Source organism: Staurois parvus, unplaced genomic scaffold (genome assembly GCF_062004578.1).
Source record: "Staurois parvus isolate SC_StPar_1 unplaced genomic scaffold, SC_StPar_1.0 ptg000525l, whole genome shotgun sequence".
NCBI classification, from domain to species: domain Eukaryota; kingdom Metazoa; phylum Chordata; class Amphibia; order Anura; family Ranidae; genus Staurois; species Staurois parvus.
The window spans coordinates 614,732-637,546 of record NW_028318321.1 but is presented as its reverse complement, the minus strand read 5'-3'; the positions used below and the strand labels follow the sequence as shown (position 1 = coordinate 637,546).

The following is a 22,815-nucleotide window of genomic DNA, read 5'->3' as shown; positions in this document are numbered from 1 at the left end:
TTTTTGTGGGAGAAGCTATTGCAGTGAGCCTGTGAAATAAACTATCTTGTCCCAAGAAGCAAGCTGATAGAAGTAGAAAGCAGAGTGACAGAGAAGTAAGCTCCTTACTATGCTGCTTCTCTGTCCAGACATATGCTGGGATGGGTCCAGAATGGTCTGGGCTCAGAAGAGGTGGCTTGAATGATGCTGGCCATCAAGCTGAGGACATCTAATGGCAGAAGAAAAATACTGCAGGGAAAATATCTGCAATGAAGTTGAATATTGCAGCAAAAGCTTTGTTGTTTATCCTGTATCTTTTAATTAATTATTTTTATTTAGTATTTTTATTTTATTTAGCAAGTTATCATCCTATTGGATTTCTGTTAGTTTTGTGTCTACTGTGATCCCTGCACTGACAGTCTTGAACAGTCGACTGCTATAGTTATACAAGATATAGAGATTAATTTGCAAGCTAGAAAGTTTTTTTAGACCAGATATAAGGCAAAATCTGGCCTGTAACAGGGACACCTGATGGTTGTCTGTATGTTGCTGTTGCAAATTTTTCCTCACTACCTATCTGGTGATACTTTTATCACCAGTACACTAAATGAGGCGAAATCTCTGTAACGGATGACAAAATAACAGACCTTTAAATCCTTTGTAAATCTGGCCATACACGGGTAGAATTGCATTTGCAATAATTCAATTTCAGAAAGTTTATTTGATTCTCTAATAGTTAATGTGGTCAAAATGACAATTGTTTTCAACATAAGTGAAAAAAGTTGAAGGAGAGAGATGGAAATGTTTTCTAATACATTTCTAACAGTATATTTGGTTTTCATATGGGATAATTAGGAAATTTCATTAATTCCAAAATCAAATAATAAAAGCAAACAAATTTTTGAAATACTTTCAATGGACATTTTCCAGTGTCTTTTGTCATTATCAAATCTACTGATAAGATTTTGGGTCTGAAAGTTCATACAAAATCTACTAGTGTATGACTAGCTTAAGATAGTATTAAACCTTCAGTCTCTCTGAGATAAATAAATAATAAAACAATAAAAGAAAAAAAGAAAAGAAAACATTCCCCGGTAAAATATTTGTTACAATTTGTACCCAGATACTTGAAGTTTATACCTGCTCTAGGTCCCTGCTCTCTCAGTGCTGCTTCACTGAACTTCTGGTCTTCACAAGAAAGAGTTAACTGTGGACACTACAGTCTGGAGTCAGTCTATTAGCCTGGTGAAGAGAGGGGCGATGCACACAGTGTAGAGAGACACAACTCTAGTCCCTATAAACAAGAATGGCTTCATAGGACTGCAAGAGAAAGGAGCCACCCTGAAACAGGAAACCTAGGGCAGCAGTCATAGCACCAGCTTATACTGGAACGTAGGCAAGGATTAAATAATAAAGAAAATGCATACTCAGTAAGAGATTAAATCAGCTGCTGAATCTACTTAAAAAAACTGAGGGTTTAATATCACTTAAAGAAAATTGTAATTGTATCACTGTTACACCACTAGCATCTATGAAGTACATACATTGTGATATTCATAAAAGAATTTAGAGAGGAAGATAAATGGCACTATTTGGTGAAATACTGGATTTTATTGTTGATTGCATTACATTTTCACAGGTATTATGCATACTACTATTTGTTTCAGGTGACCATAAATTTGTTTCTGCTACCTTTCGCCTGTTCAAACTGCCAAAGGAAATTGTGAAGGAGCAGAACCTGGTGACTTACACAGGAGGAATTACAGGCTATGAAAAGGAAATTCAGTTTGATGCTAACTACACACTCATGGTACTACATTTTGGAAAAGATACATTTTATTTGTGATATATTTAGGGCTCATGTACACGGGACGATTGGAAAACACTTCTGAACGATGTAAACTGACTGCTGGAAAACGTAGGTTAAAAAACGGTTGTTTAGCCGCGTTTGCATACCGGGCTTTTGCGCCTTTATGTGCGTTTGCGTTTAGAAGCACTTTTTAAAGATAACATCAGGAGACCTTCCAAAATGCCCAGAATGCAGTAAAAAAAACAGTGAAAAATTAACTATTTCAGACATTTTGAGAGAAATAGAGAGAGCAGAAGCAGAGAGAGCAGTATGTGTTGAGATGACCTGTCTTTTCTGGTTGTATTCACTATGGATCCCATCGTGAGCATAATGTAGCACGTTCTACCATTTTTTACATCACGCAAAACCTGGAACTGACTGCGCTGGTGTATCGGGTCCATTTGAATACATGGAAAACGCTTTGCATGCATTTCTGATGATGAAAAAAGGCTCTGGACAGCATTTGGATATGGAATAGTGAAAAAAACGCTTCTAAACGCAAACACTTATAAACGCGGTTAGCTGCATTTACAAGCATTTGGCATTTGAAATGCTGATAAAATCTACTCCTGAACGCAAGTTTGGTGCGTTCAAAAAAACGACTGTAAACTCAACTGCCTGTAAATGACTGTAAACGACTATGTGTACATGGACACATAGGAAAACATTAGGGAGAGTTCGAGGGGCTGCTAAAAAAAATGCAGAAAAGCTCCTGAACGTCAGTTTAGCAGCTGCAGTGTACATGAGCCCTTATAAAGCATTAAATGTGACATTCACTGTAGGTATAAGACTTATGTACACAAGAACATCAAATATTTCCGAATGCAACATAGTTGCTCTGAACATATTGATACTAGAATGTACCTACTGATAGAGTGTATATTAGGATCTTATATTTTTTCCTTTTGGTGAAGCTGATTAATCCTCAAGTGTAATATTGACTCCCATGGATGACCTACTAGATATAAAATGAATATAAATTTGAATAGGGCAGCGCAGTGGCTAAGTGGTAAGCACTTCTGCCTTGCAGCACTAGTGGTTTGAATCCCAACCATGGAACTACCTGCATGGAGTTTGCATGTTCTCCCTGTGGCTGCATGGGTTTCCTCCCACACTCCAAATACAAGCTGATAGGTAAATTGGCTTGTGTATGTGTGTACTGGGTTAGGATCTTTAGATTGTATGGGTTAAGGGTTAGGGAGTGAGGTGAATGTACAACATATGTAAAGCACTGCGTAAATTGATGTCGTTATATTAGTACCTGAAATAAATAATAGTGCCTACAGACCAAATTTTACTAGGTTAACCGCTCATAGTTGCAAAACCACAAACCTCCCGCAGGTGTCTTCACCATTCAGGAGAAAGCTACCTGGGTGCTATGAATAAAAGAACCCAAAGCTTTGGTCCTACAATCACAGACTACACAATCTATTAAAGTCAATGGGTGCCCCCATATCCAAAAATATTGTTCAACCATATTTGCTGATATGCTCACCAGCATTAAAACCTCCAGTACAGATCCTCACATTGGACACCCGCCGCCTTATGGGTGCTATGGCTGCTATATACGTCATAATATACAGCCATGCCACCACACATCGTGGAGTAATGATGAAGTCCAGATATTTACTGCTTTTTAAAATACACCCTGTGTCTCTTGCAGGTATATTCAAACTATTACCCTCAGCACATACAACAAATATAAATAAAAATCCAATTTGCATATTTTCTGATTTTCAAACCCCCACAGCCAACATAAGCACTACTTCAATAATGCATCCTGGCTTATGTGTTTCAAGGGCGTAACGTCTTCATCAGAGAGAGTACACTCTCAAAACATGTCAGCCAGGATGAACAGTTGAGGCAGTACATATGTTGGCTGTGAAGGTTTGACACTGGGACAAATGTGCCTATTGGTCAGAGAGATTTTGTATTTTATGGAAGATTTGTTAAATGCGCTTACAAGTGTTTCTGTGAGTACAAGACATTTATTAAAATACACTTTTATTTAGTATCTTATACTATGTTGGTGTGCTCCCTGTTCATTTTACAGTCCTGTATCTTTGGTACTTGTAAAAAGTTGAATATTTCTCAGAAAATGAACATTTAATTATATTGTTTTCTCAGGAAGGGAAAGCTGTAGAAGTGGATGAGGAGCTATGTGGAATTCTGAAAAATTCTCGGTTTGGGCATCACTTTTCTTTTCAGCCACTCGATAGCATGTCTGGGTCTAAAAAGGTGAGTTACATTTTCACATGTGCTCTGCACATTTCAGAAGTTTTTGTAAAGAGTGTACTTGTTAGCAAGAACTATCCTATGACACATTAAGATGTAGTGGTGTAACTAGAAGCTACAGGGCTGTAGTGCGGCATCAGGGCAGGGACTCATCATCATACTGAATGCAATAGACATCCAGTCCACCATTTAGACCAGCCTTTCTACATCTTATTACTATATTAGATATCAGTAGTGCCAGTGGATTTAGAGCTGCCACTCACGTCACATGCTATAGCATTCCTTTTTGCTCCCTTAATAGCAGCTTCAGTAAAAGTTTACAGAAGGGAAAACTTGTGGGCTGGGGCACATTGCCCATGCACATGAGGCCTTTACTCTCTCTCTTCCTCTTGTGTATGCGCTCACTAATGCCCAGGACCAGACGGGACCGCCTTCATGTGAAATTCAACATTATGATGGCACCCTGACTTAGAAATAAGCCGTACACCCAGTGCATCCATATCATACCCTGCGGCTTTGCTGCACATGCCACACTGTCCCATGATATGTACTCCTGTTCTTGGAATGTGACACTTGGGAAACACCTTGGAGCAATGTCCTGTTCCACCAGTCCAACTTTCCTATTTGCTCACTCACAGTGATAGAATACAGGCTTTGCCATGACACCGCGCAAACCTTCTGCACAGGGCTGTGGATAAGGGGGTACCTCCAGTCCTCCTGTATGGGACCCAAGCCAGCAGAGGGGCCCAGGATGCCTGGGTGAATCAGATCTGGGCAGGAAGGGTGATCTGTGGGGGGGGGGGGGGAATTATTGGAACCGATCCCCTGTGTGGCTCTCTCTGCAGCAGCTGACGGCTGGTTTCTTCTCCTCTCCCTCCCTCTGGCTTTCAGCTGCTGCAGAAAGAGCCATATAGGGGTACAGCTCCAGTAATTGTCCCCTGCTGAACCCATCACCCTCCATGTGCACATATAATTGTCCCCACTGCCCAGGCCCCCCTGTGTGCCCCCACCCTTGCAGTGTTGCTGGCTTTGCTGCTGCAAGCACACAATAGGATCCTTCACGATGGAGAGTGGGCAAAGGTTCTGGTAAATATGTTGCATTTACCAGTCCCTTCCTTTCATGAATGAACACAAAGAGTGATTGGTACCATAATTGAAGCATAGTAAACTGTTTTTTTTTGGGGGGGGGGTTCTCAGGTTGGCTGTATGGGGCCCCGTTGTTTCTAACCGCAGCCCTGCTTCTGCGAGCACAAGGTAACTTGGTTAACTCCTTCCATACCTGCGACTATGTTCCTGAGGTCTCCGCCACATGAATGCAGTTCTGGTTAGCTCCTTTGTGTAGGTTACTCTTAGCAACTACAAGTCCTCCTCTTCACCCTGTGTGTGTAACAGGCCCTGTTCTTTGTAATATGCCATATACCACCATGCACCCCTTTGCAGTGACTTCTGACCAGGCATGAAATGGTTAATGAAACTTTACTACACATTCTTAACAGTACAGTCCAACAGTAAAATAACAGTCTTCCCCTAACTAGTTAAACATAGGTTGCCCAACCCATACCTTCCAAGGTAAGAGTCCATAGTGTGGAAGAGTTTTGGTTCCAGGGGGATCTCCCCAAAAGGTGCTCACAATGTTGCTGATAGTTACCTCTTTCTCCTGTGCCTCTCCTCTCTTTCCCATGCGGACCATGGCTCAGGCTCTGAGCAGAGCCCTCCACCTTTTTATTAGCAGCACAGTGAGAAGGACAGAGCCTAGAAAGCCTGGGAGAATGCAGAACATGGCTTAACCCCATTCCACCTGGGCAGCCTAACTAAAGCAGGCCATACATGGGTCGAATTCATAATTCGTTCTGTAATCCGATGGTGCCACCAATGATTTAAATAATCTGTAGTTTTTCAAGAATCTTCCAACAAGCCCGATAAACGAAATGGGGAGGAACCATGAAAATCGGCCGGTGCCATTGCCCCACTAACAGAGCGAAAATCGCCCGATTATTCTTAGGTCCGATTTTCAAACGAAAAATCGTTAACAAATCGACCCATGTATGGCCGGCCTAAGTGCTTAGTGCAATCAAAGTATTGACATTAACACAGGAATTCTGCAGTGCAAGCAGGGCTTAAAATGCACACTGACACCCTGTAAGCACCTGCTTACAAACGGCTACAAGAATTTAAAATAATAGTTGTTTTTAGGCTTTTACCTGCAATGTAAGTTGGTGGTTTTAAGTTGGTGACAGGGTCTCTTTAATATCAGGTAGTAGAAATGTTTTGAACTTTAGTAGTAGAATTGCCAAAGCCACAGATGATTGACCAGTATAATTGACAGCTTCCTGGGGAGCTCACAAGTTTAGATCCTAACCCAACCATGCCCAAGCTCATCACTGGTCCTCATATTACATAGCTTTGATAAGGTGGTTGTACTAAGTTAGCACGGTCAGATTGTAATGTGTATGGTGACCCTAAACCTCCAACCCTACTAATAAAAGACTTCGAAAGATGTCTGCTACCATTACTACAAATAACCATAGCATCACACCACCATGACTGTTGGTTAATAATCACATTGCTTGTAAGCACATTTAACAATAATGCTTCCTAAATAAAATTAGAAGTACTCAACCGACCGTTGTGACAATGCCTCTAAATGCTTTTAAACTAAGTGAATCTGGTACAAACTGGCATTTCACAATATCCAAGAATTTAAGATGTTATCCAATGTGACAACAAATATTGATTAATACGCCCTAGCTGCTTGCCTATGTCAAAAGTTCATTAGTTTGCCTACAACCCCCAGCTGTGTACTAGAAGAAGTACTAGTTTAAACCAGAGTCATTTCCTGGCAATTGATAGGAAAACCGGCACCTGCTGGAGAATGCTGTGGCACACATTCACACTGTAACACAATTGCACCACTTGACTCAGTTAATGCTTGAATGGTAATTTGGAGCAAGTTAATGAATACTAGTTTTACTAGGTCACATTATGTGACTGTTTTGTTCTCTGCTCAACTAATGATTACATGAAATGATGTAACAGAGAATTTACAGCAGAAAATACACGTAACGATATATTACACTACCAAAAAGACCAAGAACACTTTATCTATTGCGTTGCGTGGCATTTTTAAGCCTGTTCTAAATATATTTAGTCTCTTCATTGGTAATATACATAAAACTTTCAGGGGTAGCCATTTGTTTTTGCAAAGGAATCCAAAAGGACAATATGAAATTCTGTGGAGGATTCCTTGCTGGTCTCCTCAGGGGATGAGCTCAGGCTTACTCAGATCCTAGCTCGAACCCACCTGAGAGAGCTCATCGAGAAGCTGTCATTATACTGGGCCAATCAAAAGCAGCCCAAGAATTCCCCACACTAGGGGTCGGAAATGCCCCAGCTGCAGATATTTAGCCCAGTACAGATGGCAGCTTACTGGGCCAAACAAAAGCAGCCCAAGAATTCCCCACACCAGGGGTGGGGAATGCCCCAGCCGCAGATATTTAGCCCAGTACAGATGGCAGCTTACTGGGCCAAACAAAAGCAGCCCAAGAATTCCCCACACCAGGGGTGGGGAATGCCCCAGCTGCAGATATTTAGCCCAGTACAGATGGCAGCTTACTGGGCCAAACAAAAGCAGCCCAAGAATTCCCCACACCAGGGGTGGGGAATGCCCCAACTGCAGATATTTAGCACAGTACAGATGGCAGCTTCCTGGAGGACTCATTCATATGGTTTCTGACTAGGATCTGAATACACCTCAACTCATTCCTGGTCTCTGCCTTTTTGATAATCAGGTCCAAGCTGTTGCAGCAATGACTCCCTAGGGAGTTGCTAGAATTAATTGGATTTTCCTACATGTCCCATGGCTGCCTGCCTTGTATATGAACTGGCTCTCTGGCAAACCACTGGTAACATTCAGGCTTCAGTCTCTATAGTCATTTTACTGTTCATTGCAGTTCTCAAAGAGTAGGCGTATCCCCTGAAGGCGTGCATGCGCACGAAACGCATTGGTAGTGGCCTTACGTGCTGACGTCACACTGCCAGTTCCAGAATTTGGATCGGCGGCCGCCTTTGTAAGTCCAGACTGATTGTTTGTTTGATGCAACAAAGTGGCTGTTTTTAACACTATGTATTAGAGATTTTAACAATAAAATACTACACTCTATATCTTCATCTGGGTTCCATGGTGTGAGCACTTTTCAATCTAGGAAATCTGAGTGGTGACCAAGGGTTGGGACGCTGGAGTTAGTACTTGGAGTATACAACACTGGCTATAATACATGCATTTGTATTTTAGCCCTCTGGTGAGTGCATAAGGGTGGAAGGATTGTACATGGCTGGTGATAAGGTGGAGCTCTTTCCTTTTTTTCCTTGCACTGTTTTGGAAGTTACAAGAATTTGGACATACACTTTATGGATTGGACACATTTATTTTTCACCACTACTTAATGAATGACTTTTTGTAATACCTGTTGGTTTATGTTATATAGATTGATGCTTATCTTGGACATTAATTTTAGAGCATTAACTGGAGATGATTTTAATTTTTTGCACATATACTTTGTGCAGTAATTTTTAGTATTTTATGTACTGATTATTTTTCACTTATACTGTAAGGTAATGTATATTTTGGTATAGTGATATTCAGCGCTGCAGTATTCTTTTTTTGTATGGTTGGTGTGTCACCGTTTTGGAGCTAGCAGATACTTCTTAGAAGCGCTCACCTATACTTCTTCCTTACAATTCTCAAACTGGAAAGAAGGTTTAGAGGACAGGATACCCCAAAAAGCACAAAATAGAACAGATATATTGAATGAGCAGTATGTTCTAAGAGAGGCAACTCTAAAATATATACTAGTAAACAGAAGGCAGCTCGATAAATTTGTGACTCTGAAAGCAGTCACAATGTTTCCTAGCTCCTGAATCCTGTTAGTAAACAAAAACTACTCATGAGCCAAAGATTCCTTTTCTAAGGTCTAGCAACTTCTATCCCAAATGTATCTCTGTTCAGCCCAGCTCCCTTCCAGCATGCACTTCAACAAATGGTTTTGGAATGTAGGGCCCTCAGCACATGGCCCATATTGAGGCCAGACGTTCTTCACAAGGGTCTCCTGCAAGGGAGATGCCCAGGAGAGAGACCGTGAGTGCGGGAAAGGTGGTCCCAAACATCATCTCTTAAACCATACTTCTGAACAACACTATTGGCAGGATTCAGATAAATAGTCAGGAGCTAGTGGTTAAACCTTCCCACAATGATTACTGAAACCTCCTTCTTGCAACAGGCTGGAGCAAACCTACAAAACCTAGAAGAAGGTAACCAACTCAGAGTAGTTATAGCCTAGCAGTAACACATTATACATTTTTTAGAGAAACATCTGCATAGGGCAGGGTCATGACACTCTATTGAGCAGGAAGCTGGTCAGGACACACTGGGGTTATTTACTAAAGTGCAATTGCTCAAAAGTAAATGAAGTAAAGCTTTGCTTTGTAAAGAATACCCAATCGAATACAAGGAAAATTAAAAAACACCAATTTTGCTTGCACATGATTGGATGATGGACATCAGTAGCACTTTCCCTCATTTACCAAGCTCTAGAGTAACTGCACTTGCAGTGTGCACAGTATGTTTGCCTTTAGTAAATCAAACCCTATGTTTTGTTATGCGACACACAACTGATGTAGAACTGATGAAGCTGCTGATGTTAATGTGAAATAGCTTGGGTCTGGCATGAGTAAATAGTGAGAGGTGGTTGATGGAAAAGGTTGGAAGAAAGAATGTGAGCTTTACCCAGGAAATTACTTGGACAATGCAGACCCCCAGCAACCTGCAGGTACAAAGAGAAATTAGCCAACTTTAATCTATATCTTCTCCACCTCTGTTTCTGACATTATTCAGCATCTGTATCAGTCAACGGTTTGAGTTAAAGATTAGCCTATTCAGAATTAGAGCAGAAACCAGACTTTAACCATGGGGAACAGGCCCGGACTGGGACACAAAATAGGTCCATGCATTTTAGACCATTGCAGCCAAGCCCGGACTGGCCATAGGACACACCGGGCATTTGCTCGTTGGACCAGGGCCACCTGGAGAGGAGATGGGCCGGGCGGCACATAGAGGAACCGGGCCGTGCATTTCTTAGTTCCTCTGTGCCACCTGGCCACCTCTCCTATCCATCTCCTGCATGCCGTGGGCTCCTGTATGCTCACCCTGTGGCCAGCCCCCCCTTATCTCCTGTAGCACTGCCGCCGACTTCCCCCCTCCCTGCAGCTGCTGTGTGGGATCTGTCAGCATATTGTGTCCCCAGTGCTGATAGTTCCCCACCCACCACAGACGGGAGAGGAGACAGAAAGCTGGTTCTGCCCCTCCTCCTCCTCCTGCGTCTGCCCTGCCCACACTCCCCGCCAGCCTTGTGTCTTCTCTCCCACCTTTCTTTCTTTTTCTATTTCTTTCTCTCTCTTTCTCTCCTTTCTTTCTCTCTTTCTTTAATTTCCTCCTTTCTTCTTTTCCTCTTTCTTTCCCTCTTTCCTTCTTTCCCACCATCATTCTTTCCCCTCCTTCCTTCTTCCCTCCTTTCTTTCTTCCTTTCTCTCCTTCCTTCTCTCCTTCTCTCTTTCCTTCTTTCCATCTTTCCCTTTTTCTTTTCCTCCTTTCTTTCTTTCTTTCCCTCTTTCCCTCTTTCCCTCCTTTCTCTCCTTTCCTTCCTTCTTTCCCTCTTTCCTTCCTTCTTTCCCTCCTTTCCTTCCTTTTTTCCCCTCCTTCCTTCTTTCCCTCTTTCCCCTCCTTCCTTCTTTCCCTCTTTCCCCTCCTTCCTTCTTTCCTTTTCCTCCCTTTTCCTCTTTCTTTCTCTGCTACAAAAAAATGTAAAAAAGAAAATAATATCTAATCTAATCTAATCTAATCTAATCTATCGCACGTCTCCCCCTGACCTGTCAGTATATCTGCTTGCTTGTACATCCTGTACAGGCAAACAGATACTTACTGACAGGAAGAATCAATGAACTACAAGTGAACTACAGCACTGTGGAGCAAAGGCTGTCAGAACTTGTAGTTTTCCCATTCACAGAATGCTGTGAATGAATGATGCGGTCAGGCGGAGCCACACACGGCCACGATTTTTTAAAATTGTGACAGCTAGCGGGGAGGAGAAGATCCCCTGTCACAAAGAGGATCGGGAGGTGTGGGGGCTGGTCAGATCATAACATGTTACATGTTACACCCTGAATATGAGTGTAACATTACAAAAGGTGAACTTATCCTTTAACCACTTCCTATCCGCCTTATAGCAGAAATACTGCTACAGGGTGCCATGGGTGTGCAAAATCACGTTTATATATAAGCGATTTTGCATTTCTGGGTAGGGGGCGCGCATGACGCGCACATGCGCCCTACCCACACTGTCTTTCACGGCCGCGGCTGTCAATCACGGGGTCCTGGCCGGTGATTACTCGCTGGCGCCCAGTGACTGCCGAGGATCTCCGATGGGAGGAGAAAACAGTTCTTCTCCATGTCAGCTCGTGCACACTGCTTTGCATGGCTGTGCACAGCCATACAAAGCAGTGTGCTTACAGTGAAGCACAAACACACAGCCCCTAGTAAAACACACCCAGCACACAGTTAACCCTTTGATTGCCCCTCATGTTAACCCCTTCCTGCCCAGTGCCATTAGTACAGTGTCAGTGTTTTTTTTTTAGCATTGATCACGGTATTGGTGCAGCTGGGGATGTCAGTGACACCAAGTCAGTTTCCCCCAGTGTCAGAATGTCCGCCGCAATGCCGCTATAAGTCGCTGATTGCTGCCATTACTAGTAGAAAAAAAAAATACAGTATATATACCGCCATTTGTAAACGCTATCACTTCACGTAAACCAACTAATTTACACGTATTGGGATTTTTTTTAGCAAAGACGTAGCAGAATAGGTGCATTAAATGGAAAACAGCTTTAATAGTTAGAAATCATTAGTTGCACTCACAGATCATACATGTAACAGCCTCTGAATGATGTAACTAGAACTGCCATGCCCAGTGCTCAAGCTAATATCCAGGCACAGTCCTTCTATACCGACAGGGATCTGGATGCAGAGGGCCCATCTGAGAATGTCAGTTGGTGGCATCCTCGTGGCTGTGGAGCAGAGAAGCTGAGAAACTTTCTGCTTCGTACCTGTTTGTGGTTTCCACTTGCGACTACATTCCTAAGGGTCAGTTTATTAGGTTGAGACGTAACTGCACACATAAAGAAGACTACCAACAACAGGTTAGAATCATGGAAAAAAGACTCACATTGAAAGGGTACAAAGAGGAACGAATTAAAGCCCAAAGTAGGGAGGTGTCTAATATGGATAGGCAGATACTTTTGAAGGATAGAGTTAAGGACCGGAACTTTATAGATGAACCCATGTTGATCTTGGATTTTAATAGTCAATATAGGAAAGTGGAGCAAATTTTTAGAAGGCATTGGCCTATTTTAAAAACGGATCATACATTAAATAAAATAATATCACAGCAACCAAGGTTCATATATAGAAAGGCACCAAATGTAGGAGACAAAGTAGTGAAAAATATAGTAAATCCACCTTCCAAAAATAAAAGGGTTACGTTTCTAGATGTAAATGAATTTTTTCCTTGCAAAAAATGTTATGCATGTAAAGCTGTAAAAGGGCTGAATAAGAAGAGGTCTACTTTTAAATCAATGACCAGTGGAGAAGAATTCAAAATTAAAGACTTCATAACATGTAGAACGGAAGGGGTTGTATACGGGTTACAGTGCAAATGTGGATTTCAGTACATTGGACGCACCAAAAGACCTCTTTGGAAGCGGATAAGGGAACATGTTCAGAACATAAGAAAGGGCTTCCCTAAACACAGTGTATCCAAACACTTTGCAATATGCCACAATAAAGATCCAGCAGAATTACAATTTTGGGGCATAGAAAGATACAAAAAACATTGGCGTGGGAGCCATAAGATCCGCACATTGAGTAAAATGGAGTCAAAGTGGATATATGTTTTACAAACCCAAGCCCCCAAAGGGTTAAATGTTGAATTTGATCTCAACTGTTTCATTAGTGATTTTTAATTGTTTTATTTTGTATTGATATATGTAGATAAGTACACCCCTCATGGGCATACTGTGTCAATCTGGTAACTCGGTTTTTCTCTGACTTTACCGCCATGCGTTTACGCGGTTTTAATTTAGAGACACAATTCTATTTTTTATATATTTTATATTAATAAAATTGTCACTTCATGTATTTTTTAATTATATTACATATTTTTTTAAAAAAATCTTTTATGACATGTACATTTGGTCTATCATCAAGGAATAGCAGCATCACATACTAAGTTAAAGAGCAGATGGAGTAAAACTATTATTAATAGAGATATTGGTATAGGTTATATATGACCGTAATATGGACAGTTCACTGGTATGAATATAATTAATAATATCCTAGTGGTTATTTTATTTACCAGTTACATTGTATTGCGGCAGTGGATCAAGTAAATAGAGGTGGTAATAATAGCATAGAAATGGGTGACTAGGAAAAAATGGCTGCGGTACAATGTCCCACAATATCGCGACTTCAACAAAATGGCCGCGATGACTGACATAATTACCAACCAATGGACAACAAGATCCCGTTATAAGTACCAGGGGAAATGACCATGACACTATCCTGACGAAGCTACGAGGGGAGTGGCGTAACGCGTAGATGTGACGTAGTGACGTGGTGACGCACTTCCGGGTTGGCGCCATTTTGCTACACCAGAGTGCCTCAGTACACCCATGAGAGGTGTCACAAGTGAAATTTCGTCTGCTGAAATGTGAGTTGCAACTTGGCGGTTTTAAACAGAATAAACGTGATATACAGTTTTGCACTATGGAGGATCTTTGTGTTTTTGTTTCATGATTGCCACCATCCCATGAATTTTTGAGTACATGCACAGCGGTACCTATTCAGGGGGAATAGCAGATGGTGAAGGAGAGAGCATTGGAGAGTAAAGAGTGTCTTGCACCTGGAGAAAACGCATAGGGTCAAGGTGTGACCCGTAAGGCTATTTGGCCCCTGTGGGTCGCAGGGGGAAGGTGAGCGGGCATGCTAGCCATACAAGGATTGTCACCTACCACTTTGCACGAGCACAGGAGCATGTGTGTCCTCTAAAAACGTGTTTATACATCTATACTTACTGTGGACTGCATTTTTTTGCCTGCACCATCTATAAATAGCAATTTATATGTCATAGAGGGAATCACTGTGTGCGGAGATTGTGCGGGCTGTTTGACACAGAATTCACTATTTTCTCACGGTTGAAACCCACTTTATTGTTAATCATATTTGATTTGATACTTATTTGTCACAGCGCTGCATCAATATTGATTATTTGTACACTTGCGACTACAGCTGGCCTTACACCTGTAGAATTTCTGTCTAATGTTCAAACAAGAAAGTAATATAAAAATCATTTGTCCACTAGTCCAACATTTGGTGGTGTCTTCATAGAGTAGTCAAATTTTAAAAGACTTTTCCTTGGAGCACCATGTCAATGTCTGTGTTCATAGAACAAACGTTATACTTCCAGATTAAAATTTGACAAACATATGCACATAAGACTAGTTACGATTTTTCTTGGCCAGGGGTGAATTCAAATTTGTTCATTCCTATTAGATTCCACAAAAATTTTCCATCCTTGTCCCTTGATTTTTTTGCTCACTCTGGTCGAAACTGATTGTTGCATCGTCCTCTTTAACTCTTAGATAATCAAGCAAAAGTTCTTAAAACATTTTCCAAAGGAAAATTTCTACAGGTGTAAGGCCAGATAAGATAGGCCTGTTTATTATGGAACACCTATGAAGGCAACTTTTTTAAATACTATATCTCAGGATCATCATACTGAATGAACTAATGGTGTGCCCCATATCTTGTTCTTTTTGTTTCACACTACACTGGTACAACTACACTATTACATTGAGTGGACCTGGACCATCTACATCTCATTCAGAAACCTTTGGCGTCTTCTGCTACTTTTTGGACTTTGGCATAGGGATAGAGGAGGACTCAGAAGAGGTGTGCGTTTGGACTTTTTCTATGTGTATGTACATTCTCTGGCTTTATTATTTAATGAGTCACAGACCTGGAAGAACTATGCCAATAGGGAAAGCCAAAAATCTTTATATGCATACGTGTTTTGAGTTAGTGACCCAAAAGACTTAAGTCAGAGAATAAGCATGGCAGCCAGGCAGCTGGCATTATCAGCATCAGAAATCAGCAAAGGAAAGCTCTGTGTTTCTTTTAGGAAAGGTTTCCTTCAAATAGCTATCTACAGTATCTTGCTGTAATTTAGTATTCTTTACTTGCAGGGCCTAATCCAAGATCCATTCCAGTTTGCAGAGTGCCGTCAGGCCAGTAAATCTGACAGTTGCTGTAAATCTAAATCATCTTCTTGAAACTACAATGTGCAGGATCATCACTAAGGAACGCTTTTGTGAAGAATGAAAAATGATGATGCATACATATCAAGCTCTGTTGAGAGAAACCAATATCACTTTGCCAAACTTTGGACTTTAATTTGTCCATGGTTCTTATTTATCAAAGATTAAAGTATAAGCTATCAATGTGATTTTTCAGTACAGTCAATCAAAGTTAGAGGAAAATAATGCATATCAAGCTATTACTGCAATTTCTAGCTGACTTGTTAATTAAAGGAGTGTAAAAACATTTGCATAGCTATGTGTCCAGTGGAAATTCTGATACAGTCATTCAGTATGAATGTGACAAAACCAAATGTTCTCCCACTATTTAATCTACTGGTCAAGTGTTATTTATTCATAAAAAATAAAGTGATTTGAGAAAATACTACATTACGGCCAATAGATGTAGCTGAGGATCATACTGAATAAACACTCCTGTCCTATGAACCTCAGCTACATCTAGTGGCCATATTACTGTATTTTCCCTAAGCACTGTTTTTTGACTTGTAGAAGAAATAGCCTGAGAACATCTGAGGGCTTCTTTTGACACTGAAAATTTTGTGGGGGAAGAACTACATATTTTCTTATTAGAGTGTACCCATTTTTAATTAAGACAGGGTAAAGTCGCAATATTTTTCAAACATTGGAAATATATATTTCTTATTAAATAAAGTGAAGAATGATTTACAATGACAGTGGAGTGATGAACCTTTGGAACTGAAGGTCAAGGAACGTCAAAAAAGTCAAAATAGAAATTTTACGCAACTTAATAAATTGCATGAAAATAGTGTAATGGATATTATGAAAAAAATGGTTAAACTGTCTTACTTGTTGGTAATTTGATATATAAAAGCTGAGCAGCCATGCGAATCCCTCAAGTTGAAAAGCAAAAAGTCCCATCACACCTCATCATCCATCCCTTGTTGAAAAACCAGGCAATTGCTAGAATGCACTGTATTTACTTTGGCAATAATAATAAGTAATGTAATTATGACTTTGAGAAGAGCCACATTTCCTGGCTCCTGGCCAACACCACCTTTGTGGGCCACCTAAAGGCCATATCTTGGTAATGTGAGTTTGTGGGATTCCATTCTGCATTTGTAGCCTTCATCATTGATACTTGCCCTCCTCCATCGTAATATCAAATTAGTCTTCTGAGGATTTCTGTCATCAATTTAACAGTACAGCCTCTGGCAGGGTTATGCTGAGCTGTCTGATTCATCAGTTGGAATGCTACAAGTTGCCAAACAATAAATGACAAGATCATGTCATATAGAAGCTTTTGAAATCCGTGGTGGTGCTGACCAATCAGAAACTGTCTAGCCCATATTGTCATCCCTGCAAGGAGAGAAAGCCGCTTCACAGGTCTGGGGATCTGAAATCTCCTTTCCTTGCAGGCTATGACAAGCCTGGTTTCACACAGGAGAGGTGGGGAAACCGCATGCAATTAGGACAGGAATGGCACCACATTCCTGTTCAAATTGCATGCCATTCTTTGCAGTGTGATTTGTGCCCATTCATTTTGCATGGACGCAAATCGCACCACAAAGTATCGGTTTCGGGTACCGGGAGCATAAGTACCTGAAATAAATAAATAAAATTTCCCTGCATCCCTAGAGAAAACTGATTTTTCTTCAGATAATGAATATGTTTTTCAGTCCAAAAGTTGTACCTCGCCGTTGCAGGCATGGTGTGTCGACTCAGGTGCTACGAGTCACATGAAAAATTACAGAACTTTTTTTATTCAATTTGATCAGAGTAAAAAAGAAAAATAATCACCACAGCTAATGGGCAATAGTGGAATCAGAAAGAATACTGTCCTATTTCCCAGACTGTCACCAGAAATATACCTGTAGAAAATCTCCTGTATGTCCCAGCTGTTTTATCTTTTGTCAGTGAAGAAGTTCACAAAACAAGACCATGTAGTGACCTTCCAAGGTGACAGATGCACCATCACAAAAGGGGATATCTTACTTGCAAAGGCTAAAATTACAGATGAACTATATCATCTGAACTGCATTGAGGTGGTTGATACTGGGAAGGAAGAAAAACATTCAAACTGCGTTTACACATGATGACTTGGGCACAGAAGCACCGACATAGAAGTACTGACATAATAAAGAAATTAACTGAGAATGACTGTGCAAGTGGAATAAAAATGAGTTCATGTGATCAAACAATGAAATGTACCAGCTGTATAAAAGGTAAAATTCCAAGAAAAGCCTTTCCAAATCAGAGTAACAGCAGAGCTAAAAAAAACCCTCTGGACTTAATTCATTTGAGATCTTTGTGGTCCAATGGAAAAATTGACTCCAGGAAAGACAAGGTTTTTTTTTCACTTTTATAGAGGTTTACTACAGGTATACTACACTATCTACATGTTCTGTTACACAGCAAAGGTGAAGTACCAGAGAAACGTGAACAGTATTTGGCTCAAGTAAGCAAACAAATCTGGCAAAATGCCATCAGTGGCATAATATTTCAAACTACTGTACCATACAACCCACAACAAAACAGGATTGCAGAATGAATGAACTGTGCTCTATGTGAGAGTGGAAGAACCATGCTGTTTGATGCAGATATGCCAACCACATACTAGAGGGAGGCAATTATGACTGTATGCTATCTCCAAAATCTACTAGCAGGAAAATCAACTGAAAAAACTCCATATGAACTGTGGAATGAAAAAGCCCCGAATTTGAACCATCTAAAAATGTTTGGAAGCAAATCATATTCAAAAATTGTTGGTGGGGTAATAAGTGTTGCTGTCATCCCTAAACAACAACATATATAAAGAGTTTTTTTGTGGTATTTTAAAGGCACAAAAAGACAAACAAAGTTTTTGCATGTAAAAAATATTTTAAGTCAATTTTATTAATGCAAAAAAGGATAAAAATCCAAGGAAATAGGACACATAAGCATCCAGGACACATAGGCAGGGGCGGACTGACAACTCATGGGGCCCCGGGCAATAGGGGATCATGGAGCCCCTGTGTCCTTGCCCAAACTAAAAAAAGTCTATGAAAAATGTACCAGGGGCATCTCATGGGACCCCTACTGACCCCGGGTGCCTGAGTTTCCAAATGGTCAGTCCAACCCTGCACATAGGTGTATCTCTACTATGAGTGTTGAAAGTTGACTGCAGTGCTTAACCAGCATTCTGAGACTAAAGATCTTGGGGATGTGACATATTACCTAGGAATTAAAGTACAGCTTAACCACTTCCCGACCGGCCGTTGTATATAAACGGCCGGACGGTGGCACTGCAGGGTCGGGTGGCCGTCTATAAATGGCCTCCCCGCACCCTGCTTGTGCGCGCTCCCTGGGAGCGCGCAGCACCGCGATCCGGTGCCCGCTGTGTCCTCCGGACACAGTGAAACACCGATTGTCGGACGGGACCTCTGTACGAGGTCCCGATCATGTGATCACTGATTGGCCAATCAGTGATCACATGCAAAGTAGTAAGCAAGATGTCACTTGTGACATCATTGCTTACTATGTGTGAAATCTGTGAATGATCACAGAGGTCACATGGTACAAGGCTATTCACAAAAGCCTTGTACCATGTGACAAGCTGTGACCAATCACAGCTCACTCAGTTCTTCTCAATGAGTGCAAGAATGCACACAGAGAGAAAGAGAAATGATTGCTTTTACATTCTATATGGGTGTAAAAGCAATCAGTGTAAAAAAAAAAAAAAAAAATCTTCATCACCCCTCACAAGTAGTACAGTGTCACCATGGTGACACTGTACTGCTAGGGTGACAGTATGTAAAAAAAAAATAATAATAATAATAATATAAAAAAATAAAATAAAAATGTAAAAAAAAATGTTTAAAAATTATAATTTTTGGTTATAAACTAATTTGGATTTTTTTTTTTTTACTAAAAAGATAACGGAATAAATTTTGGCTAAGATTTATGATGAAATATTATTTATTTGCAAAATTTTTGGACATTTCATTTACATAGCAAAAAAAATACAAATCCCAGTGGTGAATAAATATCACCAAAATAAAGCTTTATCTATCTCAAAAAAATGGTAAAAAATTCATTTGGGTACAGTGTTGCATGACCGCGCAATTGTCATTCAAAGTGTGATAGTGCTAAAAGCTGAAAATTGCCCTGGTCAGGAAGGGGGTAAAAGTGTCCGGTCTGGAAGTGGTTAAAGAATATGGCAGCTTACTATTAAATCAGAAATCTAAAATGGAGGCAGTGCTTCAGCAGTTTGGCATGACTGAAGCCAAAGAAGCAAGTATTCCCATGGACACAGCATATCTAATACTGATGAGGATCTTCTTCCTACTAATGATCAGTACAGACAAGCAGTGGGGGGAATTGCTATATATTGCAACCACTACACGTCCAGTCATTGCAGCTGCCATGTTGCTTCATTTTAAACGCATGAGTGAACCATGCCAAAGAGACTGGACATTAATCAGAGAGTCGTGAAATATCTCAAACAAATGAAGGACTTGAGACTGAAGCTGTCTGCAGTTGGTGATTAAAACCTCGTCAGATATGTGGACTCTGATTGGGCAGGTGATCTAAGTACTCACAAATCCACAAGTGGTTACTTGTTCAAATTAGGAAACAGTCCTATATCTTGGTCCAGCTAGAAGCAAATCTCAGTAGCTTTGTCTTCTACAGAGGCAGAATACATTGCTCCTGCCTATGGCAGTCAAGAAGCTGTGTGGTTATGTCAATTGCTTGAAGATCTTGGAAAGCCAATGTCCCAGTCTACAATCTTATATGAGGACAAACAAGGATGCATCAAACTTGTTACCAGTGACAAAATCACTGCAAGAACAAAATATTTTGATGATAGACATCATTATATTCATGATCTGGGTGAACAAAATGTAGTTGTGCTTATGTATTGTGAAATTAATAACATGATTGCAGATGCTGTGACAAAACTGCTTATAAGAAATAGATTCATAGAACTGAGATCCAAAATGGGACAAATATAAGGAGCAGTTGTTGAGTGGGGGTGTTGGAATACAGTGTTCATGTATTTTGTGCAACAACTACATCAGTATTAAGTAGAGATATATTCTTCAACCAGTAGATTGCAGTATTTCAAAGTTTGTAGTTGTATCTATGGTAAACTCTATGTCTTTTCTCTAAATAAAGTTTCCTGTTTTCCTTTTTGCAGTGAAACAGTAAAAGCACATGTGGACTGTGCACTGTCTGTTCTGTGGGGCTATATACAAAATTAAAAAAAATGTGATGTTTAATGCACTGGAAGTGAATGGATAACCCATCCTTATATGTAAACTTGACTCTATTGTGATTTTGTATGCTTTATTTTCTTTGCTCAATAAAGATGTTGATCAAGAAAAAAAGCAGAGGACTAGAGTTGCGACTAATAAGAACCAATCAGAGTTCTCGTTTTTCTGGGGGGAACCATTAAACAAGACCTCTGATTTGTGGCTGTGGGATCCAACTGCAATAGTGTGCTATTTATCTTCTCTTCTAATGGGTCAGCCCCCCGCCCCCAGCCACGGACGTGACTTGTTAGTTGTTAGTTTAAAGGTGTACAAGGTTATAAATCAACCTTTTACAGCATTTTATTCATTGCTTATATACAATAGTTATTGTACAAATAAACATTTAATATACAGTAAAGTTCTATGTTGCAACGGTGGCACATTCTAATGAGATTTCTAATCAGGAAAGCTAGCAATTTCTGCAAATGATATGCTGTGTCTTTCTACCTGAAACGTCACGAGCCATGCGAACGGGAGAGCGGGAAATGACCCTTGTATTTATTTAGCTGTGTTTCTTCTAAACAACAGCGGATCACATTAAATGATATATACTGACTGTATAATACTATAGCATAATAGTAGTGATATCACTCAAAAATAGTAGTAACTATGAAATATTAAAGTGTTATTAAACCCTCACTTTTTTAAAGAATTTTCAGCAGCTGATTTCATCACTTGATAGCTACCCAGGTTTCCTGTTTTAAGGTGACTCATTTCTCTTGCAGCATCCCATGGAGCCACTTTTCCATTCAGGGACTCGAGTCTCCCTACACTGTGTGCATCTATAGAAACACACATATTACTGTACTTTAAGGTACATTCTCACTTGAGTGATTTTCAGGTGTTTTGATTTTAGTTTTAGGGAGTTTTTAGAAGTGTGTTACAAGCGTTTAGAAGTGTACTAGAAGCATTTTACAACTTCAGGGGTTTTTGTTTAGCTAATGGAAAGCACTAGGGGAGGAGAGGTGGAGGAGAATAGGGTGGAGAGCTGCCATTGAGCAAAAGACACAAAACAAAATGCTTAAGATTAAGTTGCGCGTATTCAGGTGTTTCCACTGAAAAAGGCCCCATCGTCACCTTGAGGTAGAGTCGATGCCAGTGACTATGTACAAATTTTGGCAGACCATGTGCACCCCATGGTGCAGACTTTGTTTCCCGACATCAGTGCCATTTACAAAGGCAATAATGCTCCGATTCACACAACTGGTGTTGTTAAATCATGGTTTGATGAGAATGCAGATGAAGTCTTGCACCTTCCCTGGGCACCGCAGTCATCGGACCTCAATATCATAGAGCCACTATGGTCAATTTTGAAGAACAAGGTTCGGGCTCATTTCCTGCCTCCAGCATCTCTGTGAGAACTGGAACGATTTTTGCATGAAGAGTGATATGAGATTCCATTATCCACCATCCCAGACTTATATTTGTCAATTCCCAGGAGCATTCAGACCATCTTGGATGCCGAAGTGGTCCAATGCCATATTTTTGTTCTTTTATCTTGTGTTTCTATAATAATGTCCAACCTCCATATATACTGTTTATATTATTTTTTTGTTTTTTAACAAATGCATATATAAAAATATACACAAAAACACTATACAATCCCTTAAACGGAAAATTAAAAATGTTTGTCTTTGACTCCTTGCTGTAGTACAGTATCATGAAGACGTCAATCACCTAGACGTCAGCCACCTAGAAAAACATCAGGGGACTCACATCCTACATTTGTTTGAAGTTTCTGGAGATTAAAGTCTGACTACAAAAGAGCACCATATTTCAAAAGGTGACATCTGTAATTGGAAATAATCATCCTGAGAAAAAACAGGACCTTTGTGGGGGGATGTATACCCACTAACAGAGGAGTCCCAAACATAAAGGAGATTTACGTTTCTTTTCTCGTTGACTCCCTTTAAATAATAAAGAGAGTGTCCAAGATTATTCTGACATTTGTTATTACCACCTAACATCAGTCATTTTTATGTTCACTGTAAATTAATCTACTGTCAGTTTACAGATAGC

At 40.4% G+C, this 22,815-nt stretch overlaps 1 protein-coding gene across 1 annotated transcript in view; it reads left to right on the top strand.

The window, feature by feature from the left end:
* LOC149451674 (arsenite methyltransferase-like) overlaps positions 1–16,216 on the top strand; it is a 42,253-nt gene extending 26,037 nt beyond the window's left edge. The window contains exons 9-11 of the mRNA XM_089690229.1: positions 1,647–1,789; positions 3,956–4,066; positions 15,413–16,216. Of these exons, the coding sequence (XP_089546355.1) occupies positions 1,647–1,789; positions 3,956–4,066; positions 15,413–15,499 (341 nt within the window). The 3' untranslated portion in view covers positions 15,500–16,216. The remainder of the gene's footprint in view (positions 1–1,646; positions 1,790–3,955; positions 4,067–15,412) is intronic.
* The last annotated feature ends 6,599 nt before the right edge of the window (positions 16,217–22,815 follow it).